The following is a 23,507-nucleotide window of genomic DNA, read 5'->3' on the forward strand; positions in this document are numbered from 1 at the left end:
GATGGGTATGAGGTGCATAATAAAGATATTAAACAAAGTATCCGGTTGTAGTGTCCACTACAGTGCCTGGGTGTAGTGCCCACAGCAATGCCTGGGTATAGTGTTCACTACAGTGCCAGGGTGTACTGGCCACTATAGTGTTTGTGTGTCTTCCGGGTGTCTGTGCTCTGGCAAGGAAATCCACCTGACCCCAATGGAAATAAGTCAGACTATTTTTGGGGTTATCCTGGTAGGTAATCTACATATATGCTGCTATGTATGACAAATTTATGTAACTGTATTTATGTATACATGTTCCTGAATACACTTTACTTACTTATCTCTAAAACTCTAAGTTAGGGGGTCATGTCGACGTACAGGGCAATGAACAGGCAGACACTGCTGCGCGGTCAGCAGTATATGACCTACCAATTTCCTATCGAGGTGTTCCATTTCTGGACTATTTTGCTGCAATAGCTACCCACCTTCGCACCCGTTGGCAACAACGTTGGTCAACTCTGCTCGGTAACAAACTTCATTCTATTAAACCGAGCATAGGTTACTGGCCGTCTTCTTGTCATCAGTGCCGAGGTTGGGAGACCACTCTCTCCCGCCTTCGCATTGGCCACACTCGTCTTACTCATGGGTATCTCATGGAGAGGCACCCTGTTCCTCTCTGTGAGCAGTGTCAAGTTCCAGTATCGATTAGCCACATTCTGTTAGACTGCCCTCTCTATCAACGAGCACGCAGAATTTACCTCCAACGTCGTCTTCGTTCTCCTACTCTCTCTTTACCTTCCCTTCTTGCTGATGGACCCTCCTTTAATCCTGACTCTCTCATTGACTTCTTGACAACGACTGATTTACTCCACAAACTCTGATGATACTTTTCGCACTCCCCTCAGCCCTTTCTGGTTCAGTCTCTTGCTGCCCTTTACCCTTTCACCATCCACTGCCCCGCTGTTATCCGTAACCTGTTGCTCATCCATCTCCCTTTTGCCACCTGATGCCCTCGCTTCCTTCCTGCCCTGCAGCGCTGTATAGTCCTTGTGGCTTAGCGCTTCTTTTTGATTATAATAATAATAATCTAAGTTAGGGTGTCTCGTGGCCTGTTAGGCAACGCTCTCGCCTCACAGAAAGAGTATCCGTGGTTCGATCCTCGGCAAGGGTGGAAACATTGGGCGAGTTTCCTTACACCTGCTGTCACTGTTCATCTAGCAGTATGTACGTACCTGGGTGTTAGGTGACTGGTGTGGGTGGCATCCTGGGGGACAAGATTGAAGGACCACAATGGAAATAAGACAGTCCTTGATGAAGCACTGACTATCTTGGGTTATTCTGGATGGCTAACCACCAGGGTTAAAAATCAGAACAAAATCTTATCTTAATGTGGAACATCACAAAGAGGTGTTGTATATGCGGTGTCCTGTATTGTTCCCGGACACCCGACAAGCCGGGTTCAATAAGCCAGGAACTTTAGCGACCCTTAACAACAACAACAACAACATGGAGGGGGGTGTGGCGGTGCCTCTGACTCTCATACAACCTCAGTATTTATTACAGGTACATTATTATTACAGGTACAGGTAACTTGCATTAAGTTACTCTGTTTTGAGACAGCTTTTTAGACCTTAGAATTTCAGACAAAGTTTTCCAGGTCATTTTTATATCACATTTTATGACATGAAATCTGGTTTGATACAGGTTTTTTGACCTTATTAGATTAGTTAGTATTGACGAGTGATGTTTTTCTGCCCCTCAGATTATTTGATTTATTAGCTCCAGTTCCCCCCATTCTGTATACTGTTTTTCATGTAATAATAATAATAATCATGTTTTTTATCAATAGATTAGAGGAGGATGTTTGGAAGTCGGGTTAAGATTAGGTTTCGTACGGGTTTTTAACCCCGGAGGGTTAGCCACCCAGGATAACCCAGGGGAGGGTTAGCCACCCAGGATAACCCAGGGGAGGGTTAGCCACCCAGGATAACCCAGGGGAGGGTTAGCCACCCAGGATAACCCCGGGGAGGGTTAGCCACCCAGGATAACCCAGGGGAGGGTTAGCCACCCAGGATAACCCAGGGGAGGGTTAGCCACCCAGGATAACCCAGGGGAGGGTTAGCCACCCAGGATAACCCAGGGGAGGGTTAGCCACCCAGGATAACCCAGGGGAGGGTTAGCCACCCAGGATAACCCAGGGGAGGGTTAGCCACCCAGGATAACCCAGGGGAGGGTTAGCCACCTAGGATAACCCAAGAAAGTCAGTGCGTCATCCAGGACTGTCTAACTTATTTCCATTGTGGTCTTTAATCTTGTCCCCCAGGATGCCACCCACACCAGTTACCTAACACCCAGGTACCTACTTACTGCTAGGTGAACAGGACAACAGGTGTAAGGAAACACATTGAAATGTTTCAACCCTGCCGGGAATCGAACCCGGGCCCTCCGTGTGTGTGAAGCGAGGGGTTTCGTCTCTTAGTCTTTATTGGCCAATGCATGTTTATAGAGGTTTTGAGTTTTTTGTACAAAAATATTAGCACATTATCGAGGGTAATTACTAGCTCGTTTTGCCAGTTGATGTTATTTGATGACTCGTTGTAGTCAGAAGGTGATCTTGTGTCGTGGGGTAATTTGCATTACTTGGTTATAAGACATAAGAACATAAGAATGGAGGAACACTGCAGAAGGCCTAATGGCCCATACAAGGCAGGTCCTTATCAAAACGACCCCTACTCAAAGCTTCCCATGAATATCCTCCCATATCCAATGAAAATAAGAAAAAGTTTTGGAGTGAGATTAACAAGTTAGGGAAGCCTAGAGAACAAGTGGATTTGTCAGTTAAAAATAGGAGAGGAGAGTTATTAAATGGAGAGTTAGAGGTATTGGGAAGATGGAGGGAATATTTTAAGGAATTGTTAAATGTTGATGAAGATAGGGAAGCTGTGATTTCGTGTATAGGGCAAGGAGGAATAACATCTTGTAGGAGTGAGGAAGAGCCAGTTGTGAGTGTGGGGGAAGTTCGTGAGGCAGTAGGTAAAATGAAAGGGGGTAAGGCAGCCGGGATTGATGGGATAAAGATAGATATGTTAAAAGCAGGTAGGGATATAGTTTTGGTGTGGTTAGTGCAATTATTTAATAAATGTATGGAAGAGGGTAAGGTACCTAGGGATTGGCAGAGAGCATGCATAGTTCCTTTGTATAAAGGCAAAGGGGACAAAAGAGAGTGCAAAAATTATAGGGGGATAAGTCTGTTGAGTATACCTGGTAAAGTGTATGGTAGAGTTATTATTGAAAGAATTAAGAGTAAGACGGAGAATAGGATAGCAGATGAACAAGGAGGCTTTACGAAAGGTAGGGGGTGTGTGGACCAGGTGTTTACAGTGAAACATATAAGTGAACAGTATTTAGATAAGGCTAAAGAGGTCTTTGTGGCATTTATGGATTTGGAAAAGGCGTATGACAGGGTGGATAGGGGGGCAATGTGGCAGATGTTGCAGGTGTATGGTGTAGGAGGTAGGTTACTGAGAGCAGTGAAGAGTTTTTACGAGGATAGTGAGGCTCAAGTTAGAGTATGTAGGAAAGAGGGAAATTATTTCCCAGTAAAAGTAGGCCTTAGACAAGGATGTGTGATGTCACCGTGGTTGTTTAATATATTTATAGATGGGGTTGTAAGAGAAGTAAATGCGAGGGTCTTGGCAAGAGGCATGGAGTTAAAAGATAAAGAATCACACATAAAGTGGGAGTTGTCACAGCTGCTCTTTGCTGATGACACTGTGCTCTTGGGAGATTCTGAAGAGAAGTTGCAGAGGTTGGTGGATGAATTTGGTAGGGTGTGCAAAAGAAGAAAATTAAAAGTGAATACAGGAAAGAGTAAGGTTATGAGGATAAAAAGATTAGGTGATGAAAGATTGAATATCAGATTGGAGGGAGAGAGTATGGAGGAGGTGAATGTATTCAGATATTTGGGAGTGGACGTGTCAGCGGATGGGTCTATGAAAGATGAGGTGAATCATAGAATTGATGAGGGGAAAAGGGTGAGTGGTGCACTTAGGAGTCTGTGGAGACAAAGAACTTTGTCCTTGGAGGCAAAGAGGGGAATGTATGAGAGTATAGTTTTACCAACACTCTTATATGGGTGTGAAGCATGGGTGATGAATGTTGCAGCGAGGAGAAGGCTGGAGGCAGTGGAGATGTCATGTCAGAGGGCAATGTGTGGTGTGAATATAATGCAGAGAATTCATAGTTTGGAAGTTAGGAGGAGGTGCGGGATTACCAAAACTGTTGTCCAGAGGGCTGAGGAAGGGTTGTTGAGGTGGTTCGGACATGTAGAGAGAATGGAGCGAAAAAGAGTGACTTCAAGAGTGTATCAGTCTGTAGTGGAAGGAAGGTGGGGTAGGGGTCAGCCTAGGAAAGGTTGGAGGGAGGGGGTAAAGGAGGTTTTGTGTGCGAGGGGCTTGGACTTCCAGCAGGCATGCGTGAGCATGTTTGATAGGAGTGAATGGAGACAAATGGATTTTAATACTTGACGTGCTGTTGGAGTGTGAGCAAAGTAACATTTATGAAGGGATTCAGGGAAACCGGCAGGCCGGACTTGAGTCCTGGAGATGGGAAGTACAGTGCCTGCACTCTGAAGGAGGGGTGTTAATGTTGCAGTTTAAAAACTGTAGTGTAAAGCACCCTTCTGGCAAGACAGTGATGGAGTGAGTGATGGTGAAAGTTTTTCTTTTTCGGGCCACCCTGCCTTGGTGGGAATCGGCCAGTGTGATAATATAACTAATAATAAAACATAGTTTCAGTTTTGGAGTATCACAGGCCAACTTATAACTAGTTAAGATTCATTATTTTGAGATTGAGATTGATATTTCTGTTTATGGTCAAATGGGTGAGTGAGTGTAAGTGTTAACCACCAGGTGGTATTCGTGTAATTAGTTGACGGGGTGTATCAGGGAGATAAGATGTTTTCTGATGGTAGTTTTGAAGGTGATGAATGTGTCTGCAGTTTTAGAATTTTCAGGTAGGGTGTTCCAGATTTTAGGGCCTTTGACATACATTGAATTTTTGTAAAGGTTTAGTCGGACACAGGGAATGTCATAGAGATGTTTGTGTCTGGTGTTGTGCTTGTGGGTTCTGTCACAACTATCAAGAAAGAGTTTTAGGTCAAGGTTAATATTGGAATTTAAGGTCCTGTAGATGTAGATTGCACAGTAGTAAGTGTGGATGTTCTGAACTGGGAGTAAGTTTAGATCTATGAAGAGTGGAGGGGTGTGTTGCCAGGGATGGGATTTAGTGATTATTCTTACTGTGGCTTTTTGTTGGGTTATTAGTGGCTTTAGGTGTGTTGCTGCAGTTGAACCCCAAGCACAGATAGCAAGCATAGGTGAGGTATGGATATATAAGTGAATGGTATAGTGTGAGAAGGGCAGTTTGCGGCACGTAGTATTGTATCTTGGAGAGGATCCCAACCGTTTTGGATACTTTTTTGGTTATGTGTTGGATATGGGTGCTGAAGTTCAGGTTGTTGTTGAGGTATAGGCCTAGGAATTTGCCCTCATTATGCCTGGCAATTAGAGTGTTGTCGATCTTAATGTTAATTTGCACATCTCCTGCTCTGCTACCAAACATAAAGTAGTAGGTTTTGTCAGTGTTAAGCGTAAGTTTATTGGCTGTCATCCAAGTCGATATTTTGGTCAGCTCCTCATTAACAATGGTGTTGAGGGTGGCAAGATTAGGGTGAGAGATGACATAAGTCGTGTCGTCAGCAAAGAGAATGGGGTTCATGTGTTGAGATACGTTTGGAAGATCATTGATGTATATGAGGAAGAGCAGGGGACCAAGGACACTTCCCTGCGGAACTCCAGTATCAAGTGGCTGTGTTGTTGATGCTGTGTCTTTAATGGTGACATACTGATACCTATTAGTCAGGCAAGATTTGAAATATGCAAGCGCATGGCCTCTTATACCATAATAATGGTCAAGTTTGTGGAGTAGGATGCCGTGGTCTACTGTGTCAAAAGCTTTTCTTAGGTCAATAAAAATTCCTACACAAACCCACTACCATTATAGTATGATCCTCACCAACAAATTCGTAGGAATGATACTCCATCGTCAAGTGAGGAGAGGCTGTATTAAATTGATTTCTGTACTTATTTTTGTTATTCTTATCTCCCTAACAGTTTGTTCATCATGTAATTGACTATATGTGTGGTGGACCGGGTGTCTCCCATGAGATGTACAAAGACTGTCCTCTTGATAAGTTCTGGCTTGCTATACAGCAAGTTAAAACTATTGCACAGGAAGTGACATTAGGAAACTTAACACAAGAAAAGGTTAGTATGAGTGAAACTGTGTTTATTGTAGTATTAAAGTTGTGTTTGTCATTCACTGCAGTGTATAAATCTGTAGTGGAGGGGGGGGTAGGGGTCATCCCAGGAAAGGATGGAGGGAGGAGTTCAAAGAGATTTTGTGTGAGAGGAGCTTGGACATACAGCAGGCATGTGTGAGCATGTTAGATAGGAGTGAGTGGAGATGAATGGTTTTTTGGGGACCTGACGAGCTGTTGGAAAGCAAGCAGGGTAATATTTTGTGAAGGGATTTGGGGAATCCGGTTAGTCGGACTTAAATCCTGGAGATGGGAAATACAGTGTCTTCACTTTAAAGGAGGGATTTTGGATATTGGCTGTTTGGAGTGATATTTAAACTGTAATATCTGGGCACCTCTGCAAACACAGTGATAGTGTGAATGATGGTTAAAGTGTTTCTTTTTCAGGTCACCCAGCCTTAGTGGGAGACTGCCAGTGTGTTAAAAATAAATTATATAATTTTTATTTTATGCATAATTGTATTTTGTTTCAGGTTGTAAGTTTGCTGTCGCCACTCGGTCAGAAGACAGCAGAAAATGTTTATCATATTGTAAATGCAAGAAACGCAGAGGTTGTTGACCACATGTTGAGAGAAACACTGAAAAATACTCAACATCTGAAGGATTTTGACTGGAATGTTAGGGTATGTTTATTAACTGATTAAAATGTACAATATATAAATTAACTGCACATATACAGACATGAATGCATGTATTAATAATTTCCTAAAAAAAAAACACTGCCTCTATAACAAGCACTGCCCTTAAAAAACTAAACAGATCACAGTTAAGAGACTGAATAGTCCCTGGCTAACACCCAGCATCCTTAAATCCATTAACACAAAGCACCAACATAAAAAAAAGTACAGAATGGGTCAGATAACTAGAGAACAGTCCAAACGTTATTCGTCCGCTCTTACCAGCCTGATAAGAAGGTCTAAAAAATTGTATTATGAAAACAGATTATATAACATTAAAGTTGATATGAAAAAGACCTGGAAAACCATATCAGAAATTCTAGGAACTATAAAGATATCCAAAAACAAAACAGTCAAATTAACAAAATCTGATGAACCCCAACTCCCATCAACTGAAACAGCAAACAGACTCGGTGTTTTCTTCTCCACTATAGGAAAGAACCTAGCGAGCAAAATCCCAAGCTCAAACACCTGTCCATCAGACTACCTCTTGGGCACCTACCCAAATACACTATTCCTAGCCCCTACCAACCCAGCAGAAGTCTCATTCATCATCAACAACCTTAAAAACAAGGCAGGAGACATAACTTGCCAACTTTTATGTACCAAAAAGCTTCTCAAGTATTGTCACCAGTTATTGCAATGCTCTTTAACAAATCCATTGAATCCTTCACCTTCCCAGCAATTCTCAAAATAGCGAGGGCTCACCCCAATCCACAAAGGAGGTGACCAAACTGACTTGAATAACTATAGACTAATATCTAATTTACAACTGCTCTCTAAAATCTTTGAAAAATTAATTCATAGATGGATCTATTACTACCTCATCTCACACAACATACTAAACCCCTGTCAGTTTGGATTCAGGAATAATAAAAGTACAAATGATGCTATCATATACAGTGGACCGCCGGTTTACGATATTATTTCATTCCAGAAGTATGCTCAGGTGCCAGTACTGACCGAATTTGTTCCCATAAGGAATATTGTGAATTAGATTAGTCCATTTCAGACCCCCAAACATACACATACAAACGCACTTACATAAATATACTTACATAATTGGTCGCATAGGGAGCTGATCGTAAACCGGGGGTCCACTGTACTTGCTAGAGCTAATATATACTGCTCTTGAGAAGAAAGAAGTTCTGTTGGGCATTTTCACTGATTTACGTAAAGCTTTTAATACAGTTGACCATGAATTGCTGCACACAGAATTAACACACTGTGGTATAAGAGGCCACTCCCTCAACTACTTAATCATACTTTAGTAACAGAAGCCAATATGTGTACACAAATGGTGCAAACTCTTCCACTCAACCAATCGCAGTAGGAGTCCCGCAGGGAAGTGTCCTTGGACTACTACTCTTTCTCATCTACATCAGTGACCTACCAAATGCATCACAGCTACTCAAACCCATATTATTTGCAGATGATACAACATATGTCTTCTCCCTCCCAAACCCAGTCATACTCGCCAACACTGTCAGTGCCAAACTGCAGAAAATATCTGCCTGGATGATGACTAATAAACTTACATACTCTGAATACTGACAAAACCTATTCCATTCAGTTTGGAAACAGAGGTGCGAATGTTCCACTTAACATAGTGCTAAACAGATCACCCATCACAAGACTCGCAGAGGGAAAATTCCTAGGAATCCACCTTGACAGTAGCCTCAAATTCCAGACACACATACAACAAATTTCTAAGAAAATCTCTAAGACAGTTGGCATACTATCAAAGATATGGTACTATGTTCCACAATCAGCTCTCCTTGCACTGTATCATTCACTCTTATACCCTTATCTCACATATGGAATTTGTGCATGGGGGTCAACAACAATAAATCACCTAAGACCACTAATAACACAGCAAAAGACTGCAGTCAGAATGATTGTCAGCATAAACCATACCCCCGGCCGGGATTGAACCCACTGCCGTCAACATGACGGCCGGGGGTATGGTTTATTTGCAATCGTGTCATTACGATTTCTTGAGTCATTGTCAGCATAGTTGCTGAACCCCCTTACATGTGTTGTATAGATTAGCTGAGCATTATAGTATTATCCATGTGTTTATATAGAAGACCCCTTAGGCTGAGTGACGGTGTGACGTCACAGGATACGCATGTGTACGTTCGTACCTGTGCCTCCTCCTCAGTCGGCGTTTGACACAGGCTAGGACAAGACAGAGGCTGGGTTCCATCTCCCATCATCAGAGTCTGACAATATATCGTTACCATCCAACAAGTGTGTCTACCTTCAACCCTCGATATCTCCTTTTAAGAACCCCTACGACAAATGGTGGCAGTGGCAATAAATCACCTAAGACCACTAATAACACAGCAAAAGACTGCAGTCAGAATGATTACAAATTCCCACTCCCGACAGCATACTCCACCAATATTCAAAAGGCTGAATCTGCTCACCATAAAGAACATCTATACTTATTCATGTGCCTACTACATACATAGAACACTACACTCAAACATAAACCCTCCACTCAAACTTCTCCTCGCCAAGTTTAACAGGACACACGACCATAACACAAGACACAGATCTTTTGATGTACCCCATGTCCATATCACACTGTGTAAAAACTCTGTGCACATATAGGGCCCCAAAATTTGGAATACATTACCAGAAAATACTAAAGAAACCCAATCTGAAAATCAATTTAAGACTCTTCTCAAAAGCCACTTAATTTATTTATTTATTTATTTATTTATTTAGAAATTTAGCATACATACAGAGGTACAAAAAATACAGGTAAGAGCAGCATGCCAAAGCCACTTATATGCATTGCATTACGGGCTGGCTTAAAATTAACTTAAGATTAACTAAGCAATGATGAAATCAGTGATAAGACATTATTGTAAACAGATAACTATAAAATACAAATGAGTATTACAAAGACAGGTCATATGCTTGCATGCATTGTTGTACATTCAGTAGAATGGAGTATTCTGTTAGGTAGTGTATTTAAAAAAAATAACAAAGTTAGGTTTAACATTTGTGTGATATAATTGTGAGTAACATTTTGGATATACAATTTATAAGGTTCAGTTATTCAGTATTTATTTGGTTTTGGGTGAGTAAGTGAACTTTGAGAAGAGACTTGAATTTATAAACAGGTAGTGTTTCTTTTATATTTACAGGTAATGAATTCCAGATTTTAGGGCCTTTTATGTGCATTGAGTTTTTGCATAGCGTGAGATGGACACGAGGAACATCAAAGAGTGATCTGTGCCTTGTGTTATGGTCATGTGTTCTGTTGAGGTTGGCAAGGAGATGTTTGAGGGGAGGGTTAATATCAGAGTTAAGTGTTCTATGTATGTAATAAGTGCAATAATAAGTATGGATGTTTTGTATGGTGAGTAGGTTGAGTGTTTTGAATATTGGTGGAGTGTGCTGCCTGTATTGAGAATTTGTTATCATTCTAACTGCAGCCTTTTGTTGGGTAATTAGTGGTCTGAGATGGTTAGTTGTTGTTGAGCCCCATGCACAAATTCCATAGTTAAGATAGGGGTAAATAAGAGAGTGATAGAGGGCCAGGAGGGCTGACTGTGGAACATAGTACCGTATCTTCGATAGTATGCCTACAGTCTTGGAAATTTTCTTAGAAATTTGTTGTATATGTGTATGAAATTTGAGTCTATTATCGAGGTGGATTCCTAAGAATTTTCCCTCTGTTAGCTTTGTGATAGGTGATCCGTTTATCGTTATGTTAAGAGGTACATCTGTAGCTCTGTTACCAAACTGAATGAAGTAGGTTTTGTCAATGTTTAGTGTAAGTTTGTTAGTCCTCATCCAGGTAGATATTTTCTGTAATTCGGTGTTTACAGTATTGGCTGGCATGACTGGGCTCGGGTGAGAGAAGACGTATGTAGTGTCATCTGCAAAAAATGTGGGTTTGAGTAATTGCGAAGCATTTGGTAGGTCATTTATGTATAGGAGAAAGAGAAGAGGGCCAAGGACACTTCCCTGTGGGATACCAACTGTAATTGGTTGTGCGGAAGAGCTTGCCCCATTTGCGTACACATATTGGCTTCTGTTGCTGAGGTATGACTTGAGGTAGTTGAGGGAGTGCCCTCTTATACCATAGTGTGACAATTTTACGTGGAGCAAGTCATGGTCAACTGTATCAAAAGCTTTACGTAATCACCCTAGACTAAATACTCAACATTTAACTTCACTAATAAATCTCCCCATCACCTAGATCTTAAAACTTCAAGACTAGATGACTAAGTTCATACATTGACTAATACTACATAGTAGTATAAATTATTATTTTATTTTATTATCACACTGGCCGATTCCCACCAAGGCAGGGTGGCCCGAAAAAGAAAAACTTTCACCATCATTCACTCCATCACTGTCTTGCCAGAAGGGTGCTTTACACTACAGTTTTTAAACTGCAACATTAACACCCCTCCTTCAGAGTGCAGGCACTGTACTTCCCATCTCCAGGACTCAAGTCCGGCCTGCTGGTTTCCCTGAATCCCTTCATAAACGTTACTTTGCTCACACTCCAACAGCACGTCAAGTATTAAAAACCATTTGTCTCCATTCACTCCTATCAAACACGGTCACGCATGCCCGCTGGAAGTCCAAGCCCCTCGCACACAAAACCTCCTTTACCCCCTCCCTCCAACCTTTCCAAGGCTGACCCCTACCCCGCCTTCCTTCCACTACAGACTGATACACTCTTGAAGTCACTCTGTTTCGCTCCATTCTCTCTACATGTCCGAACCACCTCAACAACCCTTCCTCAGCCCTCTGGACAACAGTTTTGGCAATCCCGCACCTCCTCCTAACTTCCAAACTACGAATTCTCTGCATTATATTCACACCACACATTGCCCTCAGACATGACATCTCCACTGCCTCCAGCCTTCTCCTCGCTGCAACATTCATTACCCATGGTAAAACTATACTCCCATACATTCCCCTCTTTGCCTCCATGGACAAAGTTCTTTGTCTCCACAGACTCCTAAGTGCACCACTCACCCTTTTCCCCTCATCAATTCTATGATTCACCTCATCTTTCATAGACCCATCCACTGACACGTCCACTCCCAAATATCTGAATACATTCACCTCCTCCATACTCTCTCCCTCCAATCTGATATCCAATCTTTCATCACCTAATCTTTTTGTTATCATAACCTTACTCTTTCCTGTATTCACTTTTAATTTTCTTCTTTTACATATCCTACCAAATTCATCCACCAACCTCTGCAACTTCTCTTCAGAATCTCCCAAGAGCACAGTGTCATCAGCAAAGAGCAACTATGACAACTCCCACTTTGTGTGATTCTTTATCTTTTAACTCCACGCCTCTTGCCAAGACCCTTGCATTTACTTCTCTAACAACCCCATCTATAAATATATTAAACAACCACGGTGACATCACACATACTTGTCTAAGGCCTACTTTTACTGGGAAATAATCTCCCTCTTTCCTACATACTCTAACTTGAGCCTCACTATCCTCGTAAAAACTCTTCACTGCTCTCAGTAACCTACCTCCTACACCATACACCTGCCACATTGCCCCCCTATCCACCCTGTCATACGCCTTTTCCAAATCCATAAATGCCATGAAAACCTCTTTAGCCTTATCTAAATACTGTTCACTTATATGTTTCACTGTAAACACCTGGTCCACACACCCCCTACCTTTCCTAAAGCCTCCTTGTTCATCTGCTATCCTATTCTCCGTCTTACTCTTAATTCTTTCAATTATAACTCTACCATACACTTTACCAGGTATACTCAACAGACTTATCCCCCTATAATTTTTGCACTCTCTTTTGTCCCCTTTTCCTTTATACAAAGGAACTATGCATGCTCTCTGCCAATCCCTAGGTACCTTACCCTCTTTCATACATTTATTAAATAATTGCACCAACCACTCCAAAACTATATCCCCACCTGCTTTTAACATTTCTATCTTTATCCCATCAATCTCGGCTGCCTTACCCCCTTTCATTTTACCTACTGCCTCACGAACTTCCCCCACACTCACAACTGGCTCTTCCTCACTCCTACAAGATGTTATTATTCCTCCTTGCCCTATACACGAAATCACAGCTTCCCTATCTTCATCAACATTTAACAATTCCTCAAAATATTCCCTCCATCTTCCCAATACCTCTAACTCTCCATTTAATAACTCTCCTCTCCTATTTTTAACTGACAAATCCATTTGTTCTCTAGGCTTCCTTAACTTGTTAATCTCACTCCAAAACTTTTTCTTATTTTCAACAAAATTTGTTGATACCATCTCACCCACTCTCTCATTTGCTCTCTTTTTACATTGCTTCACCACTCTCTTAACCTCTCTCTTTTTCTCCATATACTCTTCCCTCCTTGCATCACTTCTACTTTGTAAAAACTTCTCATATGCTAACTTTTTCTCCCTTACTACTCTCTTTACATCATCATTCCACCAATCGCTCCTCTTCCCTCCTGCACCCACTTTCCTGTAACCACAAACTTCTGCTGAACACACTAACACTACATTTTTAAACCTACCCCATACCTCTTCGACCCCATTGCCTATGCTCTCATTAGCCCATCAATCCTCCAATAGCTGTTTATATCTTACCCTAACTGCCTCCTCTTTTAGTTTATGAACCTTCACCTCTCTCTTCCCTGATGCCTCTATTCTCCTTGTATCCCATCTACCTTTTACTCTCAGTGTAGCTACAACTAGAAAGTGATCTGATATATCTGTGGCCCCTCTATAAACATGTACATCCTGAAGTCTACTCAACAGTCTTTTATCTACCAATACATAATCCAACAAACTACTGTCATTTCGCCCTACATCATATCTTGTATACTTATTTATCCTCTTTTTCTTAAAATATGTATTACCTATAACTAAACCCCTTTCTATACAAAGTTCAATCAAAGGGCTCCCACTATCATTTACACCTGGCACCCCAAACTTATCTACCACACCCTCTCTAAAAGTTTCTCCTACTTTAGCATTCAGGTCCCCTACCACAATTACTCTCTCACTTGGTTCAAAGGCTCCTATACATTCACTTAACATCTCCCAAAATCTCTCTCTCTCCTCTGCATTCCTCTCTTCTCCAGGTGCATACACGCTTATTATGACCCACTTTTCGCATGCAACCTTTACTTTAATCCACATAATTCTTGAATTTACACATTCATATTCTCTTTTCTCCATCTATAACTGATCCTTCAACATTACTGCTACCCCTTCCTTTGCTCTAACTCTCTCAGATACTCCAGATTTAATCCCATTTATTTCCCCCCACTGGAACTCCCCTACCCCCTTCAGCTTTGTTTCGCTTAGGGCCAGGACATCCAACTTCTTTTCATTCATAACATCAGCAATCATCTGTTTCTTGTCATCCACACTACATCCACGCACATTTAAGCATCCCAGTTTTATAAAGTTTTTCTTCTTCTCTTTTTTAGTAAATGTCTACAGGAGAAGGGGTTACTAGCCCATTGCTCCCGGCATTTTAGTCGCCTCATACGACACGCATGGCTTACGGAGGAAAGATTCTTTTCAACTTCCCCATGGACAATAGAAGAAATAAAGAAGAACAAGAGCTATTTAGAAAAAGGAGAAAAACCTAGATGTATGTATATATATATGCATGTGCGTGTCTGTGAAGTGTGACCAAAGTGTAAGTAGGAGTAGCAAGATATCCCTGTTATCTAGCGTGTTTTTGAGACAGAAAAAGAAACCAGCAATCCTACCATCATGCAAAACAGTTACAGGTTTCTGTTTCACAGTCATCTGGCAGGACGGTAGTACTTCCCTGGGTGGTTGCTGTCTACCAACCTACTACCTACCTAAATACCTACTACAAATACCTACCCAAAACAGTATTGCCCTACACCAAATTGTTAGCATTCTCATACTGTAAACTACTCTTAGCAAATCACATTGTTATATTCCCATAATATAATTTCAATAATTACTTTTGAATATATTGTCCATTGTTGACAGGAATATAATTGAATCATGTCTCATAAAAAAAACATTTTTGAATATATGAATATATCCTTTGGTTTATATAAATTAGATTCATTTATAATTAATAGAGCTATTGTACAGCTATGATAAATTTCTTAAGTGTTAAGTAGTCAGTAAGCCATTAAATTAAGTCAGCCCAAATGCCTAGGTATAATAGTTAGTTAGTTAGTTTAATATGTTTATTATGCACCCCATACCCATCCTGTGGGCGGTAGTCAAAAGATTACAGAGGTACATAATTGGTCCAGGGACTGGACTCCAAAGTTTTGATAGCCTAGGTATAATAGAGGCTCTCTTTGCACCTCAACCCATTATTGTAAATACATAATCTCAATGTACTACTTGCAAAGAAATAAATTTTAACCCACCTGGTGATAATGACATGGATGAAGTTTAATTCTCTATATTTTGATTTGATCTGAGGTTAAAATACGTAGATCAATGTACTGTGTATGTGTTTGGTACCATGCGGGTTGGTTCCCCTTACTGACGAGTCTTGACAGTATTACAGCCTTGTGTTGTTCCTAATAATATCTGTGTTTGTACGATGTTCCATCATTATCTACAGTGTCTCTCTCCTTTTTTTTTTTTTTTTTTTAATATTAAATGCTTTCCACCAAGCTTGAGTGACACAAAAACACATGAACTTTTATCAGTTTTATACATCACAGTTCTGATAACCTTCCCTAGAGCAACATTGAGATAAGGTACGATTTGTTGAGATTCTTAACCCAGAGGGTTAGCCATCCAGGATAACCCAAGGAAGTCAGTGCATTGGGGTTAAGAAATGAGACATTTGTGTAACATTTGAGCACAGTGGACCCCCGCCTAACGATCAGCTCCCAGCTCGACCAATTATGTAAGTGTATTTTTGTAAGTGCTTTTGTAGGTGTATTTTTGGGGTTCTGAAACGGACTAATCTAATTCACAATATTCCTTATGGGAACAAATTCGGTCTATAACGGCACCCGAACAGACTTCTGGATTGAAATAATATCGTTAGGCGGGGGTCCACTGTATCATTATTCTGGAAATGTTTCGCCATCCAGTGGCTTCTTCAGTCCAATGCAGGGAAAGGTGGAAAATGAGGAGTTTGAGATAATCAGTCCCTCAGCCTGGAGGCGGTATGTTCTGTCCATTACTCTTAAGGTCTTTTAATCTTGTTTCCCAGGATGCCACCCACACCAGACAAGTAACACCCAGGTACCTGCTTACTGCTAGATGAACAGGGATAGTAGGTGTAAGGAAACATTTCCACCCGTACCAAGGAATGAACCATGGACACTGTGTGTGAGACTAGAGCATTGCTAATCCAGCCACACACAGTATATCCCACATATGTTAGACTGATAAAAATCCTAAATGTCCCTTAACCCTTTCAGGGTCCCCAGGCCCTCTCCCAGACTTGTTCTCAGGGTCGCCCAAATTAAAAAAAAAAAAAAAAAAATTCTTATGAAAAGATAGAGAATCTTTTCCCGATCATAATGACACCAAAATTATGAAATTTGATGGAAAACTTATGGAATTATGCTCTTGCGAAGTTAGCGGTCTCGACGATGCTTATGCATCGGTGATTTTGCCCACTTTGAGCCCTATTTTCAGCCAATTCCAGTGTACTAGTTCACAAAAATCATAACTATTTCACTAGAACTCCGTTTTTCTATCAAATGAGTACAAGAAACCACCCATTTACTGATTTCAATTATCCAGTACAGTGGTCAGAATTTTGCTAATTTCACACAAATTTCAAAAGAGGCCAATTTCCAAATAGGGTCCAGAATAAACAAGAAAGACATTCCTGGCACTAAAATAACATTTCCTCTGTTCATTAGTCACGTCCCCACGCCCCTCTTACATTCTTTTTCTTTCCACTTTGCATTTTTCTCACAAAAAATAGAAGATTTATTGTTATGCAGACTACTGCATTAGTGTAGAAATGGTATAAATAATATCAGCGCACTTGTGAAAGAATATTAGACTCACCAGTTGACGATGTTCAGCATGATTTGTTTACTTTTGAACTTTGGTAAAAATTGAACATTTCTGCTACTTTGAGCTCAATTTCAAGGTACTTTTGATTGTAAAACCAGTGAAAATCATCTCAATTTCTGTAAGATGTCTTCTATTCTATAAAATGAGACCAGGAAAACTAGAATACAATAATTGCCATATGAAAATACTGTACAGTGCAAAGTCGCTGTTTTAATCCAAAAACACGGTCAGTTTTTTTTTTTCTCATTACACACTGTGTGCTGCAGGATTTTTTTTATACTGCCCACACAGACCCATTCTTTCATATGTAGGCCTACCAGCTTTCTCTCACTAGATTTGAGGGCGCTAGAATTTAGGCATACTAGTACGTCAAAAACCCTGGTGCGTAAGCCGTACTAATACATCTGAAACCCTGAAAGGGTTAACCCTTTGAGGGTCCATGCCATAGATCTACGGCTTTGTTGAGGGTCCAAACTGTAGATCTACGTCATGAGCTCAGCTCAGTCTGATAAGCTGTGAGCAGTAAATTTTGGCCTAGATATGAGAGAATTCATACATGTGGTGTGTGTGCACCACATAAAACAAATCCTGTATCACATAGTGCACAATGAGAGAAAAAAAACTGAGACTGTAATTTTCGATTAAAACGGCGACTTTGCAGTATTTTTTCATAGTTGTATTTAAGATTTCTTGGTCCCATTTGATAGAATGGAAGATATATTACAGAAATAGAGATGATTTTGATTGGTTTTAGTACTGGAAATGGCTTGAAACTGAGCTCAAAGTAGTGGAAATGTTAAATTTTTGCCGATGTTCAAGAGTAAACAAATGATCCCACGTGTCTAATACACACCAGCTGGTGAGTCTAATATATGTTCACAAATGTTCTGATATTATTTATACAATTATTACAATATTGCATAACAGTAAATCTTCTATTGTTTGGTTTGAATAAAAATTGTTTATGTGAATAAAAAATCAAAATGTAATTCATTAGTAAAGCCTGAAAATGTAACTAATGAACAGAGGAAATGTTAGTTTAGTGCCAGGAATGTCTGCATTGTTTATTCTGGACCCTGTTTTGAAATTGAAGTATTTTGAACTTTGCATTAAATTGGCCAAGTTGCTAATTTCCGATCACTTTATTTTGTAGTTGAAACAGTTAACTTTGCAAATTCTTGTGCTCAGTCGATAGAATAGAAGTAATACTAGTGAAATAGCTAAGAATTTAGTCGACTGGAATAATGTAATTGGCCTAAAATGTGAGTCAAAGTCCGCCAAATCTCCGATGCATAAATATCACTGACACATCGCAATTCGTGAGAGCATAATTTCATCAATTTTTCCATCAAATTTCGTACTTTGTTTTATTACCTTCAGAAAAAGATTCTCTACCATTTCGTAAGAAAAAATAATTATTTTTTGAAAATTCCTGGACACTGGTGCACCCTTTGAAATTTGGCCTCTGGACCCTGAAAGGTTTAAAACTAGACATACGTTATGGAGTGTTAAATTTTAATTATGTATAAGTCTCCCTTCTGATAGCTCCATAATAACATTAAATATACAGTATCTTCCTAGGTAGTAGGTTGGTAGACAGCAACCACCCAGGGAGGTACTACCGTCCTGCCAAGTGAGTGTAAAACAAAAGCCCGTAATTGTTTTACATGATGGCAGGATTGCTGGTGTCCTTTTTTCTTTCTCATAAACATGTAAGATTTCAGGTACGTCTTGCTACTTCTACTTACAATTAGGTCACACTACACATACATGTACAAGCATATATATACACACCCCTCTGGGTTTTCTGCTATTTTCTTTCTAGTTCTTGTTCTTGTTTATTTCCTCGGGGAAGTGGAACAAAATTCTTTCTCCATAAGCCATGCGTGTTGTAAGAGACGACTAAAATGCCAGGAGCAAGGGGCTAGTAACCCCTTCTCCTGTATATATTACTAAATGCAAAAGGAGAAACTTTTGTTTTTCCTTTTGGGCCGCCCCGCCTCGGCGGGATACGGCCGGTGTGTTGAAAGAAAGATGCAATATCTTCTGTGAAACAATTTTAATTCTTGTTCATTTTTCTCTTTGGCAGCTGAGTGTTGCAAGTGACAAGGTGCTAGACCTGAACGAGTGCTTTCTAACACTCCACCTCCACACATCTCCACCTCAAAGTATGAAAGGCACCAGTGACCTCTGTGTTGAAATGACTGCACCTCAAGTAGACAGCTTGTTAGTTCAGCTTAAATCTGCACAAGACACACTTACTGCACTGTCACTTGAATAAACTAATTCATTCTTATAACTTACTCTAGTTAAGGAAGATAGGCATTGTCAATACAGTGGACCCCTGGTTTACGATCACCTCCCAATGCGACCAATTATGTAAGTGCATTTGTACATGTATGTTTGGGGGTCTGAAATGGACTAATCTAATTCACAACATTCCTTATGGGAACAAATTCGTTCAGTACTGGCACCTGAACATACTTCTGGAATGAAATAATATCTTAAACCGGGGGTCCACTGTACTTAGTATAGAGCTTTGTGAAGGTGTACAAGATGGCCCTGAATACACACCGCCTTTTTTCAGTGTCCCATATTCTTGTTGGTTTTCAGTTCAGCCATTGTTCCACTTGCCAGTGAGTCACCTGCAGGTGGAACAAAATGAACACTGGCTCAGTTTGAATCCAGCAAAAATGTGGAACACCGACAAGAAGATGCCGTACCAGCTGGGTCATCCTGTATTTGAAAAAAGGCCACTGTTTAATAATTGTGTGTAGGAAAAGTCTGTCTCATAACAATGATTGCTGTGGGAGGAATTCTCCCACTAGCAGTGTAGTCATTGCTACTGGGAGGAATACTAGATCAGAGCAGGAAAGTGAATTCTCCTTTCTGTAAGGATCTCTACATGATTTAAAATATCCTCTGACATAGGTTTGTTCTACTCTAAGTAATTTTTCTACCATTTTACCACAGGCTGACTTTAATTTAACCCAGTAGAGAGAACATTCCATTTATTTTGTACAATACCTGTGAATAATTTCCAGCTAAATGTCTTTTATCTCCTAATATAGTATTCAGATCTACACATGGGTCAAGTTGTAAGTCAAAAAAACTAGTGGAACACTTTGAAATTATAGTAATTGGGAGAAATGAAAGTATACAGAATTTCTAAAATTTATAAATATCTTTGACAATAGAATTTATCTAAATTACCCCTTAATAAAAATTTGAAATTTCAGTATATACATTAGAGCCGCTCTCTCCTTCCTTGGAGTAAACCTGATTACATCCCATTTCCCAGGCACAGAATGACCCATATGAGTTTACTCTTATGTTCTTGGGAAACACTAATGATTATTGTACAATGTTAAGATAATATAATGTAGTGGAATGAGACACATTGAATTAAATGATAATCGAGTTTTCTTGAAGCTTTTGTCAACCCTTTTTTTTCAGTAGCAGTCTACAGCCAACAGATAGGTGAAAAAATAGTGGGTGGGGTTAGAACCCATGGTGAGTGAGTCGTAAAACTGCAGACCATGGGTTGAAACCCCACCTGTTCCATGGTCTGTTTGCAATCATGTTATTACGATTTCACGAGTCAAAATAGCTGAAATTTCCCACATCCACACTCACAACGAGGGAGGTTTAGGAAGCGAGTGACAACTGTAGAAGAGAAAATTAGGAGGGTCAGGTTTTTTTTTTATGCACCAGCCATATCCCACCAAGGCAGGCTGACCTAAAAAGAAAAAGAAAAGTTTTTCTTCTTAAATTTAATAATTTATACAGGATTAGAGGTTTGAGATTAGTTATGACCCATAAATCACTTGAGACTTCAACTAATTATACAGGGACAGACCTTTTGAAATGAGAATCATAGGGGTAAGGGGTCAATAGATGGACAGTAGAGACATGGATGTAAAGGATATATGGTAGGACCCCTGTATCCACAATTTTAGTTATCCACTGTTTACTGTGCCCCCCCCCCCCCCCCAAAAAAAAAAAAAACACTTAAGGGCAGTAGTGACCATCATGATAGTAAAAATGATGAGTGTAATGTATTGATAAATACCGAGTGTGGAGATGGCCTGGTTGTCAATAATGTTCTATTTAACACTGGTCATAATGATGAGGGAAGTGGTACCTGTGATAATAGTGGAGAGGGATAGTCACCTGCCATACATTCACAGACAAAGAGTGCCGTGCCCTCTGTAAACAGACTCCCACGAGGCAATATAAGTGGTAGTGAGGTTAACAACATTGACATTGTTATACACTGCTGATAAATGTTGGTGATGTGTGTAATGCTAGTAGAGGAGGGAATGTGAGTGGTAGTGCCACCTATCATATATTCACACATGAACAGTGTTGTGCTCTGTGTAAATGAAGACTCCCATGAGGCCTTACAACTGGAAGTGAACTTGAAAAACTCATGAACCACGGTAACATTGATGGGGTCTATTTATATGAACAATTTTTTTTTTTCATTATGCTGAGAAACTAAGATCCCAGGATTTTTATAATGGATTAAAATTTGTATAAACTTTTTGAAATATTTTATCACTTAAAATATTTTCTGACCTTCACCATAAAGTAACTATTGAACCCATTGATATTGTGTGTACAAGTGCCGAGTCCCAACCCCCTAAATTGCCATCATTTGTTACATATAACCTCAAATCTACTTATTCTATATATTAAAAAATCACTTCTCACACATAAGAAAACAGGAGCTACAGTATCATGGTGCTAGGATGTATATTGGGAATTCTCCTGTCAACTTATTTAACTTATCATCATGAGCATTTAAGTTTAATTATTTGGAGCTCCCAACTTGTGCTCAGTCTGAACCTGCTCTTATTACTGGTGATTATAATACAAGACACAAAACCATTGGAAATTCATTTTGGTAAACAATTGTTCTCACTTGTAAATAATCATGATAATGTTGCAAATTGTAGGTAACCTTGAGCCCATATATATCTATGGAGACTTCCCTGGCTTAAGCATTATTGCTGCGAGTCTTCCATTATAACAGATATATCATTTCCCACGGCTAACCTCGCTAGATATTGGTAATACTATCCTTCCTACTGGGATATTCAAAAGGAAATGTTTGAATATTTTCCCTGATCAGCATGATGACTTTGTTGCACATGTGACTAACTGGTATAATTCCTGAGTGTTCTTCTGTTGAGACCTTGTAAGCAGTATTCAAAACTTCTTAGAGCTGCCACTGAAACCTGGAACTCTAAACCCTATTAACTTTGTAAAAATAATATTTATTACAATGATCCTAAACTTCGAACACTCAAACGTACTCCTCACAGACTAGGCCTAGCCTATAGAAAGCTGGTACCCCTGCAATGCTAAGGCTCTTTCAAACTGACCTTGCTGGGGAAAAATTTGTCAGTGGTCACACCCCTTAGCCAAGCATGGAGGGACATAAATAGAATGAAGTGTAACAGAATTGGTCACATTGCACACCCTCATCCTTTACATAGAGTGAATGACCTAATCACTGCTACATCTAGCTAAGATTATCTTCCCAGTACCACACAAGCAAAATTAATTGACAAATATGATGAAAGCAAGACATTAATTTGTTTTATGCTCAGCAAGGAAGATGACTAACATTCCTTGCATTAAGGGTATCTCCATGTCGCCTGGTATTACTTATAACATATTCAGACTGCTGTGTTGAATACTGGGTAATCCTTTCCTTGAATTATGTAACCGGGGAGCTCCCTCTATCTTGGACCAACAGCCTCACCATCACAATTCCTAACCCAATATCTCTTACTAGCTGCTTGTGTAAAACATTTGAAAAGATTATTCTTGTATACAGAATCAAATAATGTTTATCTACCTAGTTTCATGCATGGAAGGAGAGCTCATCATTGCATAGCCACCTTCTCTGCTTTTGATGTAACTAACTGACATGTAATCATTAGTAAACTTAATAGAATGGACATTAGATGGCGGCTTCAAGGCTATAGTTTTGGGTGTTGTTCCAGGGGCATACAAATATAACTAGATTTGGAATTAGAAACCCCACAGGGAGGTATGCTCAGTCTCACTAATGCCATGCCTAGCCAGCCCCATCATTATATGATTAATTTTGCTAATGATTCACACCACTAGATTCTCCAACCATATATGTATTAGCCTAGTGTCATGACCTTGGGTTAATAATCTTATATTCAATAGGCATCCTCCTTGATAGAGGTGCAGTTGCATGATGGGTCTCTTCTAGAATATATAACCAGATAGAGGTTCTGTTCACCATCCACTGGTGCTGCTGTTGTCACAGTGATGGCGCTCAAAGAAATTGGAGCACACATCAATAACTGGGCCTCTATCCTTCGGACAACTGTTTGCCATACTCCTTGCACTCAAATGTGTCCATGTATTTAAGGTTGACACTTTAATTAACTGAATCTCTGTC

The 23,507-nt window shown here is 40.0% G+C and overlaps 1 protein-coding gene across 1 annotated transcript; it reads left to right on the forward strand.

The window, feature by feature from the left end:
* Positions 1-1,380: 1,380 nt before the first annotated feature.
* LOC128704555 (COMM domain-containing protein 8) lies at positions 1,381-19,495 on the forward strand. The gene is made up of 4 exons (XM_053799678.2): positions 1,381-1,542; positions 6,153-6,305; positions 6,832-6,981; positions 19,149-19,495. Exons 1-4 carry the CDS (start codon positions 1,396-1,398, stop codon positions 19,338-19,340), a joined length of 642 nt encoding a protein of 213 aa, XP_053655653.2. The 5' UTR covers positions 1,381-1,395; the 3' UTR covers positions 19,341-19,495.
* Positions 19,496-23,507: the final 4,012 nt, after the last annotated feature.

The sequence above is a fragment of the Cherax quadricarinatus genome, unplaced genomic scaffold (assembly GCF_038502225.1).
Source record: "Cherax quadricarinatus isolate ZL_2023a unplaced genomic scaffold, ASM3850222v1 Contig3, whole genome shotgun sequence".
NCBI lineage: Eukaryota > Metazoa > Arthropoda > Malacostraca > Decapoda > Parastacidae > Cherax > Cherax quadricarinatus.

What these genes read in the sequence shown, in the direction of transcription:
- LOC128704555 (XM_053799678.2), top strand. Translation starts at nt 1,396, where the DNA reads ATGCGGTGTCCTGTATTGTTCCCGGACACCCGACAAGCCGGGTTCAAT. An exon ending in AACCTCAGTATTTATTACAG is followed by an intron (nt 1,543 to 6,152) that starts GTACATTATTAT and finishes TCTCCCTAACAG; the next exon opens with TTTGTTCATCATGTAATTGA. An exon ending in ATTTTGACTGGAATGTTAGG is followed by an intron (nt 6,982 to 19,148) that starts GTATGTTTATTA and finishes TCTCTTTGGCAG; the next exon opens with CTGAGTGTTGCAAGTGACAA.